Source organism: Aquila chrysaetos, chromosome 10 (assembly GCF_900496995.4).
Source record: "Aquila chrysaetos chrysaetos chromosome 10, bAquChr1.4, whole genome shotgun sequence".
In the NCBI taxonomy this organism is placed as follows: Eukaryota; Metazoa; Chordata; class Aves; order Accipitriformes; family Accipitridae; genus Aquila; species Aquila chrysaetos.
Window position 1 is genome coordinate 35,921,121 of NC_044013.1, and position 16,314 is coordinate 35,937,434.

At 48.6% G+C, this 16,314-nt stretch overlaps 1 protein-coding gene across 7 annotated transcripts in view; it reads right to left on the reverse strand.

Moving 5' to 3' along the window:
* Positions 1-16,314, reverse strand: part of DTX2 (deltex E3 ubiquitin ligase 2) — a 41,481-nt gene that overhangs the window by 11,333 nt on the left and 13,834 nt on the right. For 5 of the 7 annotated variants that reach the window (XM_030028493.2, XM_030028494.2, XM_030028491.2 and 2 more), the window contains exons 4-5: positions 7,372-7,430; positions 8-139 (exon numbers count right to left, since the gene is read on the reverse strand). In XM_030028493.2, coding sequence (XP_029884353.1) covers positions 8-139; positions 7,372-7,430 — 191 coding nt within the window. The remainder of the gene's footprint in view (positions 1-7; positions 140-7,371; positions 7,431-16,314) is intronic. The other 2 variants (XM_030028495.2, XM_030028496.2) reach the window with 1 other exon arrangement.

The window sequence follows — 16,314 nt, forward strand, 5'->3', positions numbered from 1 at the left end:
GAACTACCTTTCTTGGACACTTTCCTCCCCTCCTTAACTGAGCTGTGTTTTTTAGTGGCTTTATGGGTGCTGGCAGCTTGCGGCACACAGGTGAGGTGCACAGGGAGTCCAGCGGCTGACATCAGAATAGCCGTCATGCCTACAGCGGGTACGAGATCAACATGCAGGAAGGAAACAACGGGGAAAACACATTCATTAAAAAAAAAAAAAAAAAAACCTTTCAAAGAAAATTTAAAAAGATAAAATAAAACAAACCCAAGCCCTTGATTCAGAGGACATAAAACATCCAAAGAGGCAACAGGGTTGGAGTCAGCACAAGGACAGGATCCAGAGGCTTTCAGAGGGAGGAGCCCAGGCAGCAAGTTAAAGGAGAGAAAAAAGGGCACAAGTCTCGCCCGTGACCCTCTGCGCTGGTGTGTGAGCAGGACCCTCCTCTTTGCCTTAGCTTTAAGGCTCCTCTGGCATTTTGCATCTGCTGTGGTGCAAAGTCCTCCTGCTCACTGGAGCCCTGGAAGCAACCTTGACCCTGGGGGCCTAAAGGATCCAGGGCATCACCCAAACCCCTAAAGGTCCTGCTCAGCTACTCCCCCCTAAAGCTACATGTTTCAAAGGCATCGCACCAAACCGATCCCCAGAGTGCAGCTTAACTGCCTTCAAACGCTGCAGCAGTGCTGGGCTGACCGTGGGCTGGAGCTGCCCCACTCAATCCCCTGCCAGCTGAGCACCATGGTGGCAGCCCCCCAGTTCACCCCACACTGTCTCCTCCTTGGCACTCCAGTTTTTCCTAGCACCCCCAGCCGCAACGCAATTCTCACCCTCCTCCATCCCAGCCAGCTGTATTCATGGGATGCAGTTTGTTAAAGCTAATGAATCATTAAAAAGGACAGCCATTCCCTGAAGGTAAAATTGGCACACAGAGAGCTACAGGACTGATCATGCTGATCTAATATGATGTTTGCCCATGAAATACAGGCCAGTTACAAGTCATAACATTTCTAAGGTAGCGTATTGCTCTTAAACTTACATTCAAGAAAACATCTGCCTTTGCTTTCCCAAGAAGCAACTTTCCCACCTGCCACAGCCATTGCCAGAACTAAAAAAAAAAAAAAAGCCAACAAAAAAAAAACCAGCTTACGGATGCAGACAGCCAGCAGACAACCTAAAAGCCAGCATTTCCCCAAAAGCTACCTCTTACAGCAGACCATACAAAAACACATCCTAAAGCTGTGGAAATTCTTGCCAGCATCCTGCATGGTAATTCATGACCAAAGCTGAGATTTCTAAGGATTTTCTTTTTCAAGCCTCTGTTCAGCCAGGCTGGGAAAGGCAGATATAAGAGCACACTTGCTCAGGACAAAAATGAGGTACCTTGCCCACACATGACTGAAAATTGAGTTGACGGGAAGCATCAGCCAGCTTCGTGTGCAAGTGGTAAGACTATTTTCTACCTCAAATACGCAACCAGTCAAGAACCTGCGCCTTGTGACTAGAAATCCCCTGTGCAAAGCCTATGTCAATGCCCCACAAGCAGAACTACCCTTACGCAGTGCTGACTGCATTTTGCACCTCCTTCATGTAAGGTCCAAGTACAATAAATACTCCAGAACCAGTTCAGGTCCTTTCCTGATATACAAAGTTGGATGCTTTTACTAAAACTTTCTCATCTAAGGACCAAAAGACAGACAGAAGGAGTTTCACAAGATGGGGAGATGGGCAGAGACAGATGAAGTCATTTCCCCAGGGTTACCCAAGAACCTTTGGCAGAGCTGGTCTGCCCAACACATGGTGAAACCACACGCTTCCAAATGGAAATAGGCAACAGCAAACCAAGCAGCCATGGAGCACCCTCATTAAGTACCATCATTGTTGATCTAGATCTGAGGTGTAGCCCCCCAGTTCCCAGGAGCTGCAGGGCCAGAGAAGGATCCTCAAAAAATGCAAGCACCTAGTTAATACGTCTCACCCTACTGACAGCACCGGGTTGTTCCCAGCAGGTACAGCCGAGGAGAGCCCCTGGTGTTGGTACAAGCCAGCAGGCCTCTAACTGAACATCGAATCCAGAAATTTCACAATCAAAATAACTTCCTTTAAGCCTTGAACTAAAGACCGCAAGACTATTGTGTGCTCTCAACCCCGGTCTAAGCCAGCAGTCCTTCACTACTCCCAGTGAGCCTTAAGGAAGAGCTTAAATGTTCCTATAACAAAAGCTACTTGTTTTTTTGAATGAGTGAGTACAACTGAACACCTGAAGCCCAGCAACAGCACCCAAGCTGCCACCTACCTGCACGTGCACTAGGCAGGTACTTTCCACTTTCAGCAGGTTAAAGGACAGTTGGAGGTATTCCCAGAAGAGCAGTACCGACTCACACTGATTAGAGAGCCCAGAGGAACAATATTCTGGAGACACAGGGAAGATGCTGGACCTCCCCACGGCTGGGGGAGATCATCTCAGACAGCCTGACCTCACCAAGGCTGCAAAATGCAGTTTCCCAGAATTGGTACAGAAAAGGAAACAGTAAAGTTGTCTCCAAAAAACCTGCTTCTAAGCAGTGCAATAGCACTGATTACAAAGACTGACATTTGAAAAGCAAGTCCAAAGACTAACAGGGATTATCACCACCTACGCACAGCTGACTGATAGGCAAATGCAAAATTAATGCTTTCTTCTTAAGAGATCAATACCATCTTGCTAACATTAACATGCAGAGCCCATTTAAAAAAAAAAAAAAAAAAAAAAAAGAGCACTACAGAAGCAGAGGCTGAACAACTGACTTCAGACTCTTAATGTCAGAGGACAAAATGTTGCCTTCAAAAAATCAGAAGCGAAGACCACGAGCCACAGAACCTCAGCTGAGTTCAGTTACCATCTAACACAGCCCCTCCCATACCTGGAATAACATGTCCAAACCTGCCTGCCAGCGTCATGAATCATCACAAAGAAAATAAACATTTACTCCAGGTACTTTCTCTCTTCTTGCAAACGCATCTACAACTCAACGCAAACACACAGCACAGGGCAAATGTGGGACCAGGAGAATTACCCCAACCAAATGTTCTACCATGGACAATCTTAAACCGGCCAAGAAAAGGTAATTTTCCACTTTTACCTTCTGCTGCCTTCAGAGAGACACACAATGAATCATCTTCTGCAGATTCAAATCAAGAGAGCATTCAAAACGGGTATGTTCTGGTGTCACATTGCTCTTCTGGCTCATCTCAAAACGCAGCAACAATGCCTCCTTTAAAGTTCTAATACAATACTGGAATCTCAGCATCTAACAATCCTCCCACAAGTTTGGTGACAAGAGTCCCCAGCAAGGGATCTCCTCTGATCTAAGCCTTACGTGGGAGTGTGTGTTCATACAAAGTCCCAAAACAATACACAGACACACATCACATCTGCAGATTGATTCTCCAATTCTGACCTGTGGACACAATAACTTCAATTCAGAACTTGTTGTAGGCATCTGTGGAGTTATGTCAGGAGCAAATGTGGCTCTGGACTTGGATAAATTTTCACCTGAATGTGCAAGGGCCATGCTGCAACAAGATAAGCTTGCCCAGAGCAAGACTGCTTTGGACACCCATGCAAGGGTTCCATACAAGAGCTCCTGCTGCTCGCTAGCTACCCCAGGAACTTGAAAAAATATTATTTAATATGTTCAAGCTTTCCATTGGCCACCGGGTTTCTTCCCTGCAAGGACTGCAGGAAGGAAGAGACAGAAAGTCTTGCAAAGCATCCTTTGGCATCTGATCTGATTATATGACTGCATGCAATAACCACACTCAGAGAACTGCCTCTTTTCTCTTGCTCAAAGCATCTATGTGGCCAGAGGTACAACGTTACTGACTCCTTCGGGTAAAATTATTTTCACTGGAGCTATGACAACATCGACCAGCTTTTCTCGGCCACCCATGTAAATAAGGGACTTTTGTAATATCCTGTGCAGAAGCTGAGCATGGGAAAAACATCCTTACATAATGTAATGAGCATTGACTACACGCTTGCTCACAGACCCAGCCTAACATACCCCTCCGGTCACCAGGTCTGGCTACTGATCTGTTTTTGCACAGACCTCAGACTGGTATACCTTTGGTTCCAGTCCTGGATTTAAGCAGGTAGAGGGGAAAGGGCAGAGCTTACCTTCAAATAGCATGAGATCTCAGAAAAGCATTGCTAATTTGTACGATTATATCCACCAGCAAAATTATTCTGTTTAGTATGTTCCCAAATGCCCCAGCTCTAGGCATCATGCAAATGAGAAACACTCAATTTCATTTAACAGAAAACTAATTTCCAGCCTTCATCTTAAAAATAGCATTAGAAGGGCCTTCATATGACTGCGTAGTCCATCCCCCAGCCCCAAAGCACACCAGCTAAACTCCATTATTCCCAAGAGATGTTACTGCAGCTGATCCTTAAACACAAACACTGTGGTTCAACAGTTTGCTTAGACCTCTGTTCTGCATTTCACCATACTAACCAAATACTCAGGGGGAAAGAAAAAGCTTAAAAGACAAGTTTCCACATGCACCTTGAAGTATTAAAATAGCAGAAAGCAAGGAAAAAATATTTTTTTTTTTTTTTTTTTTTTTTGTACAAAACATGGTTTTAAAGTCAGCTTCATGATTTCTGGGATCCCAAGTGGTGCTTTTAGAAGACATGGGGTTGACAGTGTTGCAAATCCCTCACTCGAATCGCCAGGCGCTCATCACACAAACAAAACACAGCTTCTCATTCAGACCCGCAGGATCCCTCATCTCCTGTTTATCCACCACAAGCTCCCTCTGCATCCAAGAGATGCACCTGCAGCATTTCTCAAGATCACCCACAAGATTCAGGGGTTTTATGTCTCCTGCTTCAAACCAGAGCCAAAGCTGCTGAGAGGCACTTCGGGATGGAGACCAAGGGCTGTGAGTGTTCTGGACACACTTCCCAGAATAAAGCCTTCCTCAGTTCACACCTGAGACTGCCCTCTCCTGCACATCATCACAAAGCCCTCGGGTCCCCAGCCTTTCCACCACTGATGCTGAAAGAAGCAGTCACGCAGCAGGGACCAGAGGAACAAAAGGGGCCCGACCTGTGTGTTAGAGAATAACTCAAATAATAAGTAACTCAAACACCATCTGCAGGATTTTAAATGTGAACAAAATACCACTTCCCAGAAGAGGTTCTAGAAACAGAGCGCAGAGCATAGAAGGGAAGAAGGTGTCTCTAAAGACCCAGCCAATTAATGTTTCAATAAAATTTGGCCTTTTTACCAGAACTCCACTGCTTACTTTTTACCAGAAATGTTCCCAGAGATTTATTTTCCTTTCACTTGCTAATTAACTTGTCCAGATCTTTCCTCTGCTTCTATGTGATTTTAAGGACAGACTCAAATTCAGATTTTTCTCCTCCCTTGCACCTCTGAGGTCTGTCACACTTGGCAGAAGGCAGTACAGCACCGATCAAAGCTGTGTCCTACGAAGACCTGGATCTGAAGGAGACGCTGGCTCCGGGGATTTGCTTCTGCCCTGACCACACTCAGCTCAGCCCATGCACTCCCCTGCAACTCAGAGTGCCTCTTGCTCGCTGCCTTGTGGAGAGCTAGAGATTATTAAAATGAATAATTATTCCTTCTTTTGCACCCCCAGCCTCCAACAACAGAGCTATCAATTACAAGCTTAACCTTTTCATTTTATTTTATTAAATGGTGGTAAATGGTTTATTCTACTGAGCTCTCCTGCAGCCTTTTATATCTAAATGTGGCACTACAAGGTATAAATGGACCATGCGTATTCACCTCTTCCACATTAACAGTGGATGACTTGCACATGTAGAACAAGATCACAGGTAACAACATTAACACAGCCTGGATTCACCAGGGCTCTTCAGTTCTTTGCTGTATTTACCTTTGTGTGATTAAGTACCTAATTACACAGTCAGTGCTAATAGCCAGGGGATGAAATTCAGAGCTTCTATAAGCAAGGGGAGTTCTTCTGCTCAGGTCATCCACCTAGATGAGGTCTGAGTTTGACTTTACACCTTATTTCCACAAAGACTGATTTGCTAACGGGGAGACAGATGGGCTGCATGCTGTCAGAGACACTCAGTCTTTACGCAGTGCTCATTTGGCTATAAAGACATGCAAGGCACAGTTTTCAAGATGGTGATAACATTAAACAACTGGAAACATCAATCCTGGGGATAATTTTTAGGCAGGGTAAAGCCTGATGCTTGGGAGAAGACCAAGCACTGTTACCTTTCCTGGAATAAGGTGGTAACCATTTTCTCAAAGAGTGAGAACATAACTGTCTCCACTTGCTCAGGAGCAAACTTTGGTGTCCAAGGAGCTAATAACCTCAACAGACCATGCATGGACAAGAGCCAGAGGAAGGAGAGGGTTAGTAGATATTCTGTAGTGTCTGAAATAAGTACATAAAAGCCCAGAAAATACCATACATCAGGTCTTTTCCACTCCTCTACCCTGGGTTACCACATTACAATACGATTTTGAGCGCATAGTCAGTGTTGGTACAGAGAAGACATCTGCTCTCAGCAGAACACCCATATCCCCAGACACCACCACACCAGGGTCCCAAGGTTTGGTGCTGGCTGAGTCAAAACAGAGCAAACACACCGACAGTTTTTGGCACGGAAACGCTTCCACTGAAAGCTCCAAGTGCAAGTTGTCGTTTTCAAGGCAACGCCATTTCATGTTTAACAGGCAAAGCTACTCTGAAAAGGAGCATTGAAAACTGGCACTTTTATCCCTCCAAGACACACTCCTCAGGTATATTTAGTATTGTATTCACAGGTTTGGATGATTACAAGCAAACCTGTATTCTGCTGCCACAGGAGACAACATCTGATTCAACTTCTGTCCCTTCCTTTCCCCAAGTCAAGGCATCACAAGCATTTTTTAAGCTAAAGACCACCTCAGCTTTTGTAATAAAGCCACATTAAAAAAAAAAATCACATTAAAAACCACACACCATCTCACACTACTCTTCCCCCTTAACTTTAAAAAAAAGTATAAACTAACAGCTAGCACTAAGCTTGATCTGTGTGCTCCCGCCCGCTACTTGATCATCCACACCTATGGGAGAAGATGAATAGCCAATCCTCAAATAAACCCACTCATTTTGAGAGCCTCAGGACCAGCACTGATGAGAAGAACAGTTACTAAGGTTTGACCATCCCATTCTTCCCCAAATTTACCCTCTTTGCCTTTCTGAAAAGTCTTTGGGCCTAAAACCCTAAATACCATCAACATTTCAGACTCTTCCTAAAAACTAACAAAGGAAAGTAAGCGCCACAGAAAGGTAAACCGCTTGCTCATATAACCCTAGCGACAGAGCAGGTGAAGCAGAGAGAGGGATCCTTACCTGCCAGGGCCTGGTTCACCTTGCTGGGTTTGGGCATCTTGACTGGCAGGTTTGGGGCGCTGGAGAAAAAAAAGAAAAAGGGACAAGTTCAACAGAACAGATCAATCACTAACAAAACAGAGGCGATTCAGCAGTGCACTGTTCCCTCCTGAGTGCCAGGGCCCTGGATACATTAACAGGGATTAATTGCTCAGATGAGCCTCACCTGGGACCCCACCCATGCACCCTTTGCCCACTGGTCCATCAGCTACATTTAAGGAGCCCAGTCCTTGCCAGAACTATCTAGTAGGTTTACTTATCTCCAAGGTGGACCTCAGACCTGTGGTGTAGGTAGCTGTCTCCAGCCCCATCTCCTCCTGGCTGGATGCTGGGCCTGACTCATCCCTTCCTCTTGCTGGGGTCTGTTGGTGAACCCTGTTGTCAACCCCCTGCTCTGATCCTGTGAGGCATCCCCACTCTTGCTGCTCTACCACAGAGCTTCCCGTGAGCAGCCAACGTGTGCTACGACAGACTGCTGCACCAGCAGGTCCGTGGCATGGGCACGCAGTCAGGAACTGCTGGGATGCAGCAAAGTTTGTCTTAAACTTTCCAGGTGATTTGGTCTCCAGCTAGAGAAATGGTGCCCACTAAAGCATGAACCCCCATGCTGTATGAGAAGCTGCTAATGTACAGATCAAAGGAAGCAAGCATTATCACCCCCTGCTGCTTTCCAGATGGGGAAACTGAGGCAGAGAAAGGCCAAGAAAAGCGCTTGAGCCCGTGCAGCTGCAGCCCTGGGTTGAACAGAATCACGCCTTGACTCTACCCATGCATCCAAGCAGTTACTGCAAGATGTGGGAACAAGGCAGGAAAAGTTGAAGGAGACTTAGAAGAGTTTGGCACCCATCTTCCTTTGGAAATCGAGAGGATTTGGACACCAAATATCCCCTTCAGGTTCCTAACCTACTTGTTTTGGCAATGTTCCCCAGCACTGGCAGCTGCACCTCAAGCTAGTTTGGGATACATGGGCAGCCAGCATCATGCAATTAGCTGACAGCAGGAATTAGGAAGGAAAGGGTGAGCAGCAGCATGAAAGCTGATGAGGGCATCACTAGAGGAGAAAGCAAGCTGGATCCGCATAAGCAGAGCAGGAACATTTGAAATTCAGCATGCTGGCACAGAGAAGCCACCCACAGATTTTGTCTCAGGTAGCACATGTGCCTGGGATGGATGCAGGCTCAAGCGCATCAGCTGCAGTTAATACACAGTGCATTCAGACAACCATCTCCAAGGACTCCCCCAAATTACATCAAACCTGGCCAGCTTAGGAATTCAGAGACTAAGGTGGTCAAGTGCCCAAATGCCATCCACCATCTAGGGGGAACCTAATTCTCTCCAGCTGGGAGGCAAGAGCTGCCACTGTGCCCAAAATAGCATCACAGACAGAGGTCCCTCCTTTCAGCCTTGCTAAAATCTTTGTCCACATTTCCATGACAATGACCAGAGCTGAAAAGATTTGCGAGCGACACATGGCTGTCGTCCACCCTCAGGACAGGGATGCATCCCCACCCACCTCCCTCCTCTCCTACCTGCCGCAGTTTGAAATAGGTTACTGCACGCACACTGAATGAACTCCCTGAAGAAACCCCTGGGCAGGACCCAGGGCTTGGTGCTGCGCTGACAGCCTGGCCAAGTGAGACCAGTTCTTCCAGACCCTTAAAAAGCTCTCCAGAATGCAGAGGTTTCCCTTCTCTTTCAAAGACTGTGTTTCCCCTCCGCTGCCCCCAATTTTGCAATGTCTTCAAATGATGCAACATACTGTTCTTGCTGCAGCCCAATTCAAACCCAGTGAATACAGTGGAAATTCTCCCCTCAGTTTCAAAGGGCTTTGAGATGGATGCCATGACTCCTCTTCATAACTTTTTTTCTTTCCTGATTCAGCCTCTTCATCACAGCTCTTTCTCAGATATTTCCCTCCTCTTTCTATATCTCATCCATTTGCTTCACTTCTGCTCCTGTGATTCTCTTCAGATGATGGCTAGTAGTAGGGCTGCTCCTTCTCCAGCTGCAGACAAGGCGGGTATTTGAGGACCAGATTATGAAAAGGAACTTGAGACCTGGTCCCAAAAATCAGAGAGACATTGGACCTTCCCTCCTCCAACTGAGCAGCCAAGAAGACAACATGGTGCCCGGACAACCCCTCCACCCCAGCCTGTGACCCTGCCTGTGACTGATACTGAAGAGCTTGTGCTTCATTGTCACACCATGAAGCACAGCAGCCACCTTGGGTGCTTTCGTTTCCCTGTGGAAGGTAAAAATACAATACAGCACAAAGCTGAACCTTCTGTTCTGCCATGAAAGCAGATGGGCAGTGGAGGATCCTTCCAAAGGGCTGGAGCACAGCATCATTATACCTGAGGTTGAAGAAAGCAAACCCAGAGCTGCTCTGGGAAGGGGATCATTGGTAACCATGCCTTGAGAAGACTGGCAGAGAAATTCTTCGCTCTTCTTTCCTGCATTGCAAGGCTCAAGTCCAAGTCACCCAGGAGCTAGAGCTTCTGTGAAGTGCGAAGAACCCTTGAGATTTGCAGAGGGAATGGATAAGCAATTGATGCATTTGCAAGCAATCGAGTTTTGGAAGCTGTGAGTGCACTGCAGATAAATTACTATCCATCAGCCAGGAAACACTCGCTGATCAGCTGCACTCCTGGTGTAAAGGCAAAGCTTTGACTGCTGGAGGCTTTAAGCCAACTGACGTGATGATGGAGAAACCAAATACTTCTTATTTCACACGCACAAGCTAAACGCACGCACATTCGGTTAGCGGCATCTCAGCTAACAACGTTGTAGGATGTGCTGACCCATCCGCTCGACACCGTCTGAGCGTACCGGCAGGGCTGCCACGCATTGTGATTTCTTTTACATCTGCAGAAAGCCCAGACCTAAGGCTGACGAAATCAAGGGAAATCCACACTGCTTTGAGGTACCTCTGCCACAACACTGCCTGGGTAGATTTGCAGCCACAGTGCGTGGGAGGAAGTGTTGCCACGCCAAAAAAGGTGCAGAAACGCTACTTGGAGCCTACCCTGAGTCTGAAGTAGTTTTTTTTGGAGCAGGAAGGGGAAGAGGTAACAAGGAAGGATATTGCTATCGTAGTATAACACGGGCTGTGCCTCAACTCTGAGAGCAGGCTTGCCAGCAGCACGAACAGACATATTTAGTCCATCAGCTCAGACTCAAGCTACTCCAGTATCGCCATACCAGTGCTGGCTTCTTGGGAGAGAGACGAGGTCAGGCTGGGGTGAGGTCCTGCTGATTTACTCAAGCAAGGCTCAGTTAGGAGAAAACTTGATGTAGGCAGGCTGGTGGGGGTCTCGGGTAAGGGAGATCTGGAGAGCATCACTGCAAGAGCAAGCACTGCAGTGCGGAGAAACGAGAGGGATCCACTGAGACACCTGCTCCTGCTGCCTCTGCTGCCCACAGACAAGATTTCTAACCAGTCAGTGCCTTTGACTCCTAGCCAAATGTTCAGGCTGTGCTTGCAACACCTGAAAGTCAATGCCTGAATTCTCGGAATATTTCCTGGTATCAATTCTTCCTCCCTGGTCCAATTTTGTCCTGCCATTCACTGCAGCTCCTGCTCTCCCACTGCTCTGTACGCTGGAGGTGACTGAGTGCAACAGGGGTCACCAGGTTGTGAAGAAAGGGATGCAAAATAAGACACTGTCCTCAAAGATTCAGGAAGAAGATTCTGATAAGACTTCCCATCACCAGTTCCCGGGCAATCTGCTACAGGGGCACAGACAGGGCAGACTGATATTTCAGCATGACAAAACCACTTGCTTCTCCAGAATTTCAAGGTACTGCAACACCAGTGAGACAGCAAAGCACAAGGCCAGAGAGGAAGCATGGCATCCACAGCTGCTGCCATTTCAAACACTGGGTGGCCAAGTTTGAGCCTAACGTCACCTAAGCTGCACGTACACAGTAGTCTAATGGAGCAGAAGTGGGGAAGTCTGTAGCAACTCACCCTCTCCACCTGATACAGCCCCTTCTTCCTTCCTCTCTCCCTGCACACCAGCCAGCAGGCCACATATTCCTGTATCATGACATCTTTGTAGCCCTCTGGACAATAGCCAACACTTCTCCTCCCAGATCAGGCTGCATCCAGCCCTGCCTCACATTAACACCAAGTGCTACCACAACACCCAAAGGTCTAACCCCCTTCCCAGGGCTAACCGAGTGTACGATGATGCTAATGACCATACAGCAGTTTCTCCCCTACCTTTCTTCTCAAGAAGACGCCAAAAGCCAGACCGAATCCCTCTAAAGGAGGACCTTTTGGTGCACTGCACGCAACCACGCAGGTCTGTGGTTTTGCTCCTGGCATCAAGCAGAGGAGATTCCCCTGCTCCCACTCGGGAGGAGCGCCCAGCAGCAGAACCACGCTGGCTAACAAAGGGCTGCAGGACAAGTCACAACGGACCCAGTGGAACCAGCACCGAGCAGAGCCCCTCCTCACCACCCGAGGAGCTCATAGGTATGCCTACAGACAAAGCTGAAAGATGCAAAGGAGGAGAGAGAAAAGGAAAGGCCCTGCCCAGGTCCTGGTCCCTCAGTTACACCTCTTGATCCTACAAAGCACTGACCATGGGTCGTTCCCTGCGGGAGATTCGGGAGCGCAGCACCAGATCCTTCTTAAGAACACCACAATGCTGTAAGCATCCTTCCCCAGTACCCAAGACCCCTGTTCCCCACACTTTTAAACAAAATCCTCTCCCCCCTCAAGCTGCCTGCCTTATTTGTAGGCACAACCTAGACCAGCACCCAAAGCCGCATAAGGTCAGAGGGGCCAGCAGAACTGCAGTGGAGATTTGCCTGGCTGGGGCACTGATTAATATATCCTCCAGAAGATTGCTTCCTGCAGCTTTACTTGCTCATATTACAAGCAGGGCACTCCTTACCATGTTTCAGGAATGCCCTTCTCTGTAATTAGACAGCACAGCGGGGGGAACAGGGTAGCTCTTGCCCTAGGGATGGATGCTTTCCCATGTGGGGTGGGAAGGATCATGCCAGGAGGTGGCTGGGAGCCTGGGGAGCTGACCCCTGTTTCACAGATCTGGTTAACGGCACTGACACAAGGATACGACCCTCGCCGTGGCACGCTCCATCAGCAGATTTCAGTGCCGTCTGTGAGAGAGGCCAGATTCATTAACTGTGTTTAATACACGGGAGGAAACTAATGCACCAAGAAGCAAAACATCTTGCCCACATATATTTAATACATTAGCAACAGAGCCAAGGATATTAGCATCTATTTAAGCCTTGGCACTTCTTTCTGGGTTTTCCAGTGACTTTGACCCTCTTGGGAGGATGGGGAAATTAAACCTGCATTTTGAAGTGCCTGAGCTTCACCCTCTCTCACACCAGCATCTGCCCTCCAGCCCCACAGCAAGCAGGAAATATATTTAATCACTGCCAATGCCACAAAAGCCCAGGCATGCCTGTGCTACTAACAGCCCATACTGGGGGCTATTCCTGCCTGCCTATTGGAAAGAACTGTCACAACCACACAGGGAGTTAGGCAGCTTTCCAGGATGAACTACACCTCTTTCTCAGCCCTGCAGGAGAGATGTTTGCTTCAGTGCTGCCATTTTTAGCTGTCTTTCCTAAAGAAACCGCGTGTACGCAACGGCACCATCTTTCAGTCTCTCGCTAATAGCTTTTGAGCCCTTCTGCCAGTTGCAGCTCAGCTCCGAGAGGCAGAAGCTGGGTCACCCCTGCAGGCTTTGTGAAGATAACCAGTTTTGTAAAAGCAAGTAATGCGCCAGGGCTGCTTTGGAGCCAAAGGCTGCGGGGTGAACACAACACAACCTTTATTAGACACCAGAGGATCCACCGTGGCCCACTGCTCCCTTCCCTTCGGTCTCTGAGCAAGGGCCAGCACAGGAATTGCGCATCATGGTTAAGAGGAATGAGCAATGCTGCACGCTGGACACAGACGGAAACCCTTGGCAGGATAATTAGTGCAGGATAATTAGCGCTTAGTCTTCACCGCCACAAAGGCCGCACTATTTGGTGATGCAGGAGGAGATGGGGCAGCAACTGCGAGGGAAGGGGAACTAACCACCACATCATGCCAAGTCCAGCCGAGGGGGGAAGACGGGGAACCTGGGGGATAAAATAACCCAGGAATGTTCTGGGCTTAAGAATTAAATGAAACACATTGTTAGAGTTTGCTACTCAGGTTTCCCCTAATTCACAGAAATGAGAGTATTTTCTGCTGGAACATGGGTTTCACAAGCCTGAGACTGTAACCCCAGCCAGGAGCAATTACACCCACCCAGTGGCATTTCCGACTCAAACCCAGCACAGGGGTGACAGGGGAAAAGCCATCTCAAGCTGTCAGCTGGTGCTGAAAAAGTCCCTTTCACATACAGCACCATACTGGAAGACAGAGATTGCCCCACTGCGTGCATTTGTCTGTCTGGCAGGGGGGGAAGGAGAGCACCTCTGGCAAAACTAATCCCAAAGGACTGGAGATCCAGACATCGTCCGCCATCCATAAAGAGCCACCAATGCACATCTTTGTTCTGCCCTTCTCTGGGGCCCGTTTGGGTGAGCCCCCCGCTGCTGCCTCGCTCTGGGCTGCGATCTGCAATCCACACGTGCTCCTGCAGGGGAGGGCATGGAAAACAGAGGCTTCCACAGATATATCTAGTGGCAAACACCAGTGTTAACAAACAGAAAGGGAGTTGTAGAGATAAAGACAGCTCCTAACATCCTGCCTGCAAAACCACCTCCCCGAGAAGCCCTGTAGCCAGGCAAGTGCCCAGCAGCATCCCCATGTCTGGGCTAGGCTTTGGTTCTGCCAAGGGTTCATGTCACACTAGCTATGGCAAGCCTGGGCAGCGCACCCGTGCTCAGGGCACGCTCACACCTGTCCTGGTTTCAGCTGGGATAGAGTTAACTTTCTTTCTAGTAGCTGGTATGGTGTTATGTTTTGGGTTCAGTACAAGAAGAATGTTGATATCACACTGATGTTTTCAGTTAGTCTAAACACTACTTAGCAACAAGTCAAGGATTTTTCAGCTTCTCATGCCCAGCCAGAGCAAGAAGGCTGGAAGGGCACAAGAAGTTGGGAGGGAACACAGCCAGGGCATCTGACACAAACTGGCCAAAGGGGTATTCCATACCATGGGACGTCATGCCCAGTATATAAACTGGGAGGAGTTGGCCTGGGGCAGGGGGATGACTGCTCAGGAACTAACTGGGCATGAGTCAGCAAGTGGTGAGCAATTGCATTGTGCATCACTTGTTTTGTATATTCCAATTTTTTATTATTATTATTGTAATTTTATTATTATTATCATTATTATTTTCTTCCTTTCTGTTCTATTAAACTGTTCTTATCTCAACCCACGAGTTTTGCTTTTTTTTCCCCCCAATTCTCTCCCCCATCCCACTGGGTCAGGGGGAAGTGAGTAAGCGGCTGCGTGGTGCTTTGCTGGCTGGGGTTAAACCACGACAGCACCCCAGTGGGGACAGACAGACAGCAGCCAGGAGAGCGGGGACCGAGGCTCACAGCTGGGGGTGCAGGGTTTGCACAGAGGGTGCCTGTCACATAAGTCTGCCAGCACTCACATGCTCCCTTGCAAGCATCCGAAGAGCTGTCGCCTTCCCCACGTGGCACATTCTGCTGTCCCCAGCAAAGATTTAACAGTACGATCTCTTCGCATCCCCCAGAAAGGCTGGCTTGGCCAGGGATCATTGCCAAGATACCAGACACCTCACCCCTTGCACACCATGAACAGCTGAGCTGCAAAACAGGTTGCAACAGCTAGACCTTGACCAGCCACAGCATTGCTCATCCACGGCCAACACTGCCACCAGTACCGCAGCAGTCCCAGTGCCCCGGGAGGGCTCTGCCTGCTGCTGCTGTCCCCAGGCTGGCCTTCGCAGAGGGGACCAGATGCTTCTGCCACAAAAGCCACCTTCAGCAGTGCTCAAGAAGAGACCGAGCTGGAGCAGCTGAGCGGGGAGCGTGGGGGCATATGCCAGCCCTGGAGGGCTGTTGCATTAACCCAGCGCAAGCTCTGCCAGCACTCACCTGTCAGAGGGTTTAACCAGCCGCTGAGAGCTGCCCGCTGCCCCGGCAGCTCCCAGGACCCAGCCCAGCAGGCTGCCACGACAATGTCCTCCCCAGTGCCCTGGCTGGGCACCTCCAGGTCTCCTCCCGGCTGTCGCTCTCCTCCCAGTCAGCATCGCCTGGGCTGTAAGCTCAGTTCATGGTAAGGAGCCTGTGCCACCCCTCTCTGAACATCTCTCTCCCACCCTCCCTCCTTATCAGGACAGCCGGTCCCCCCATCAGTAGCATACAACATACCCAGATCCTGATCGGCTCCAGACAGGCTTGCAGGGCAACTGCCGCAGCATTTGGCTCTTAATTTTTAATCTTCCCACCCTGAGGCTCTGTGGAAGGACGGGGGCTCCAGGCAGCCCGGCAGCCCCCCACACTGACCAGTGGCTCCTGCAAGAGGGGGAATTTGGCAGCTTCTTCAGGAGACAGCAAGAGCCTTCCTAGGGGCTCTTGCAAGCAGTACTGAGGTCTGATTTTCAGCCTGATTTGAAGGTGACGGGAGCAGAGAAGTATTGCGGATGCTTAAGATGCCACAAAAAGTCACCAGGTGCAAAGAAAGCACCAGAAAAAGACCATGAGAAAGAAGAACAGGATGCGGGAAGTCATTTCACTCAGACGACCCTGAAGAGGGAAAGTCCTGATATGAGACCAAGGAAAGTATCTGAAGATTCACCATCTTGCTTAAAATACAAATGAGATTCAAAATAAACCTCAAACCCCTGTGCCTCATGTAATTAGCAGAATCTCTTTCAACACCCTTCTAGATCTCTTATCTGTGTATTTACTTGGGGTAGCTTAGACAGGTAAATCAGTCCTGGCAAGTT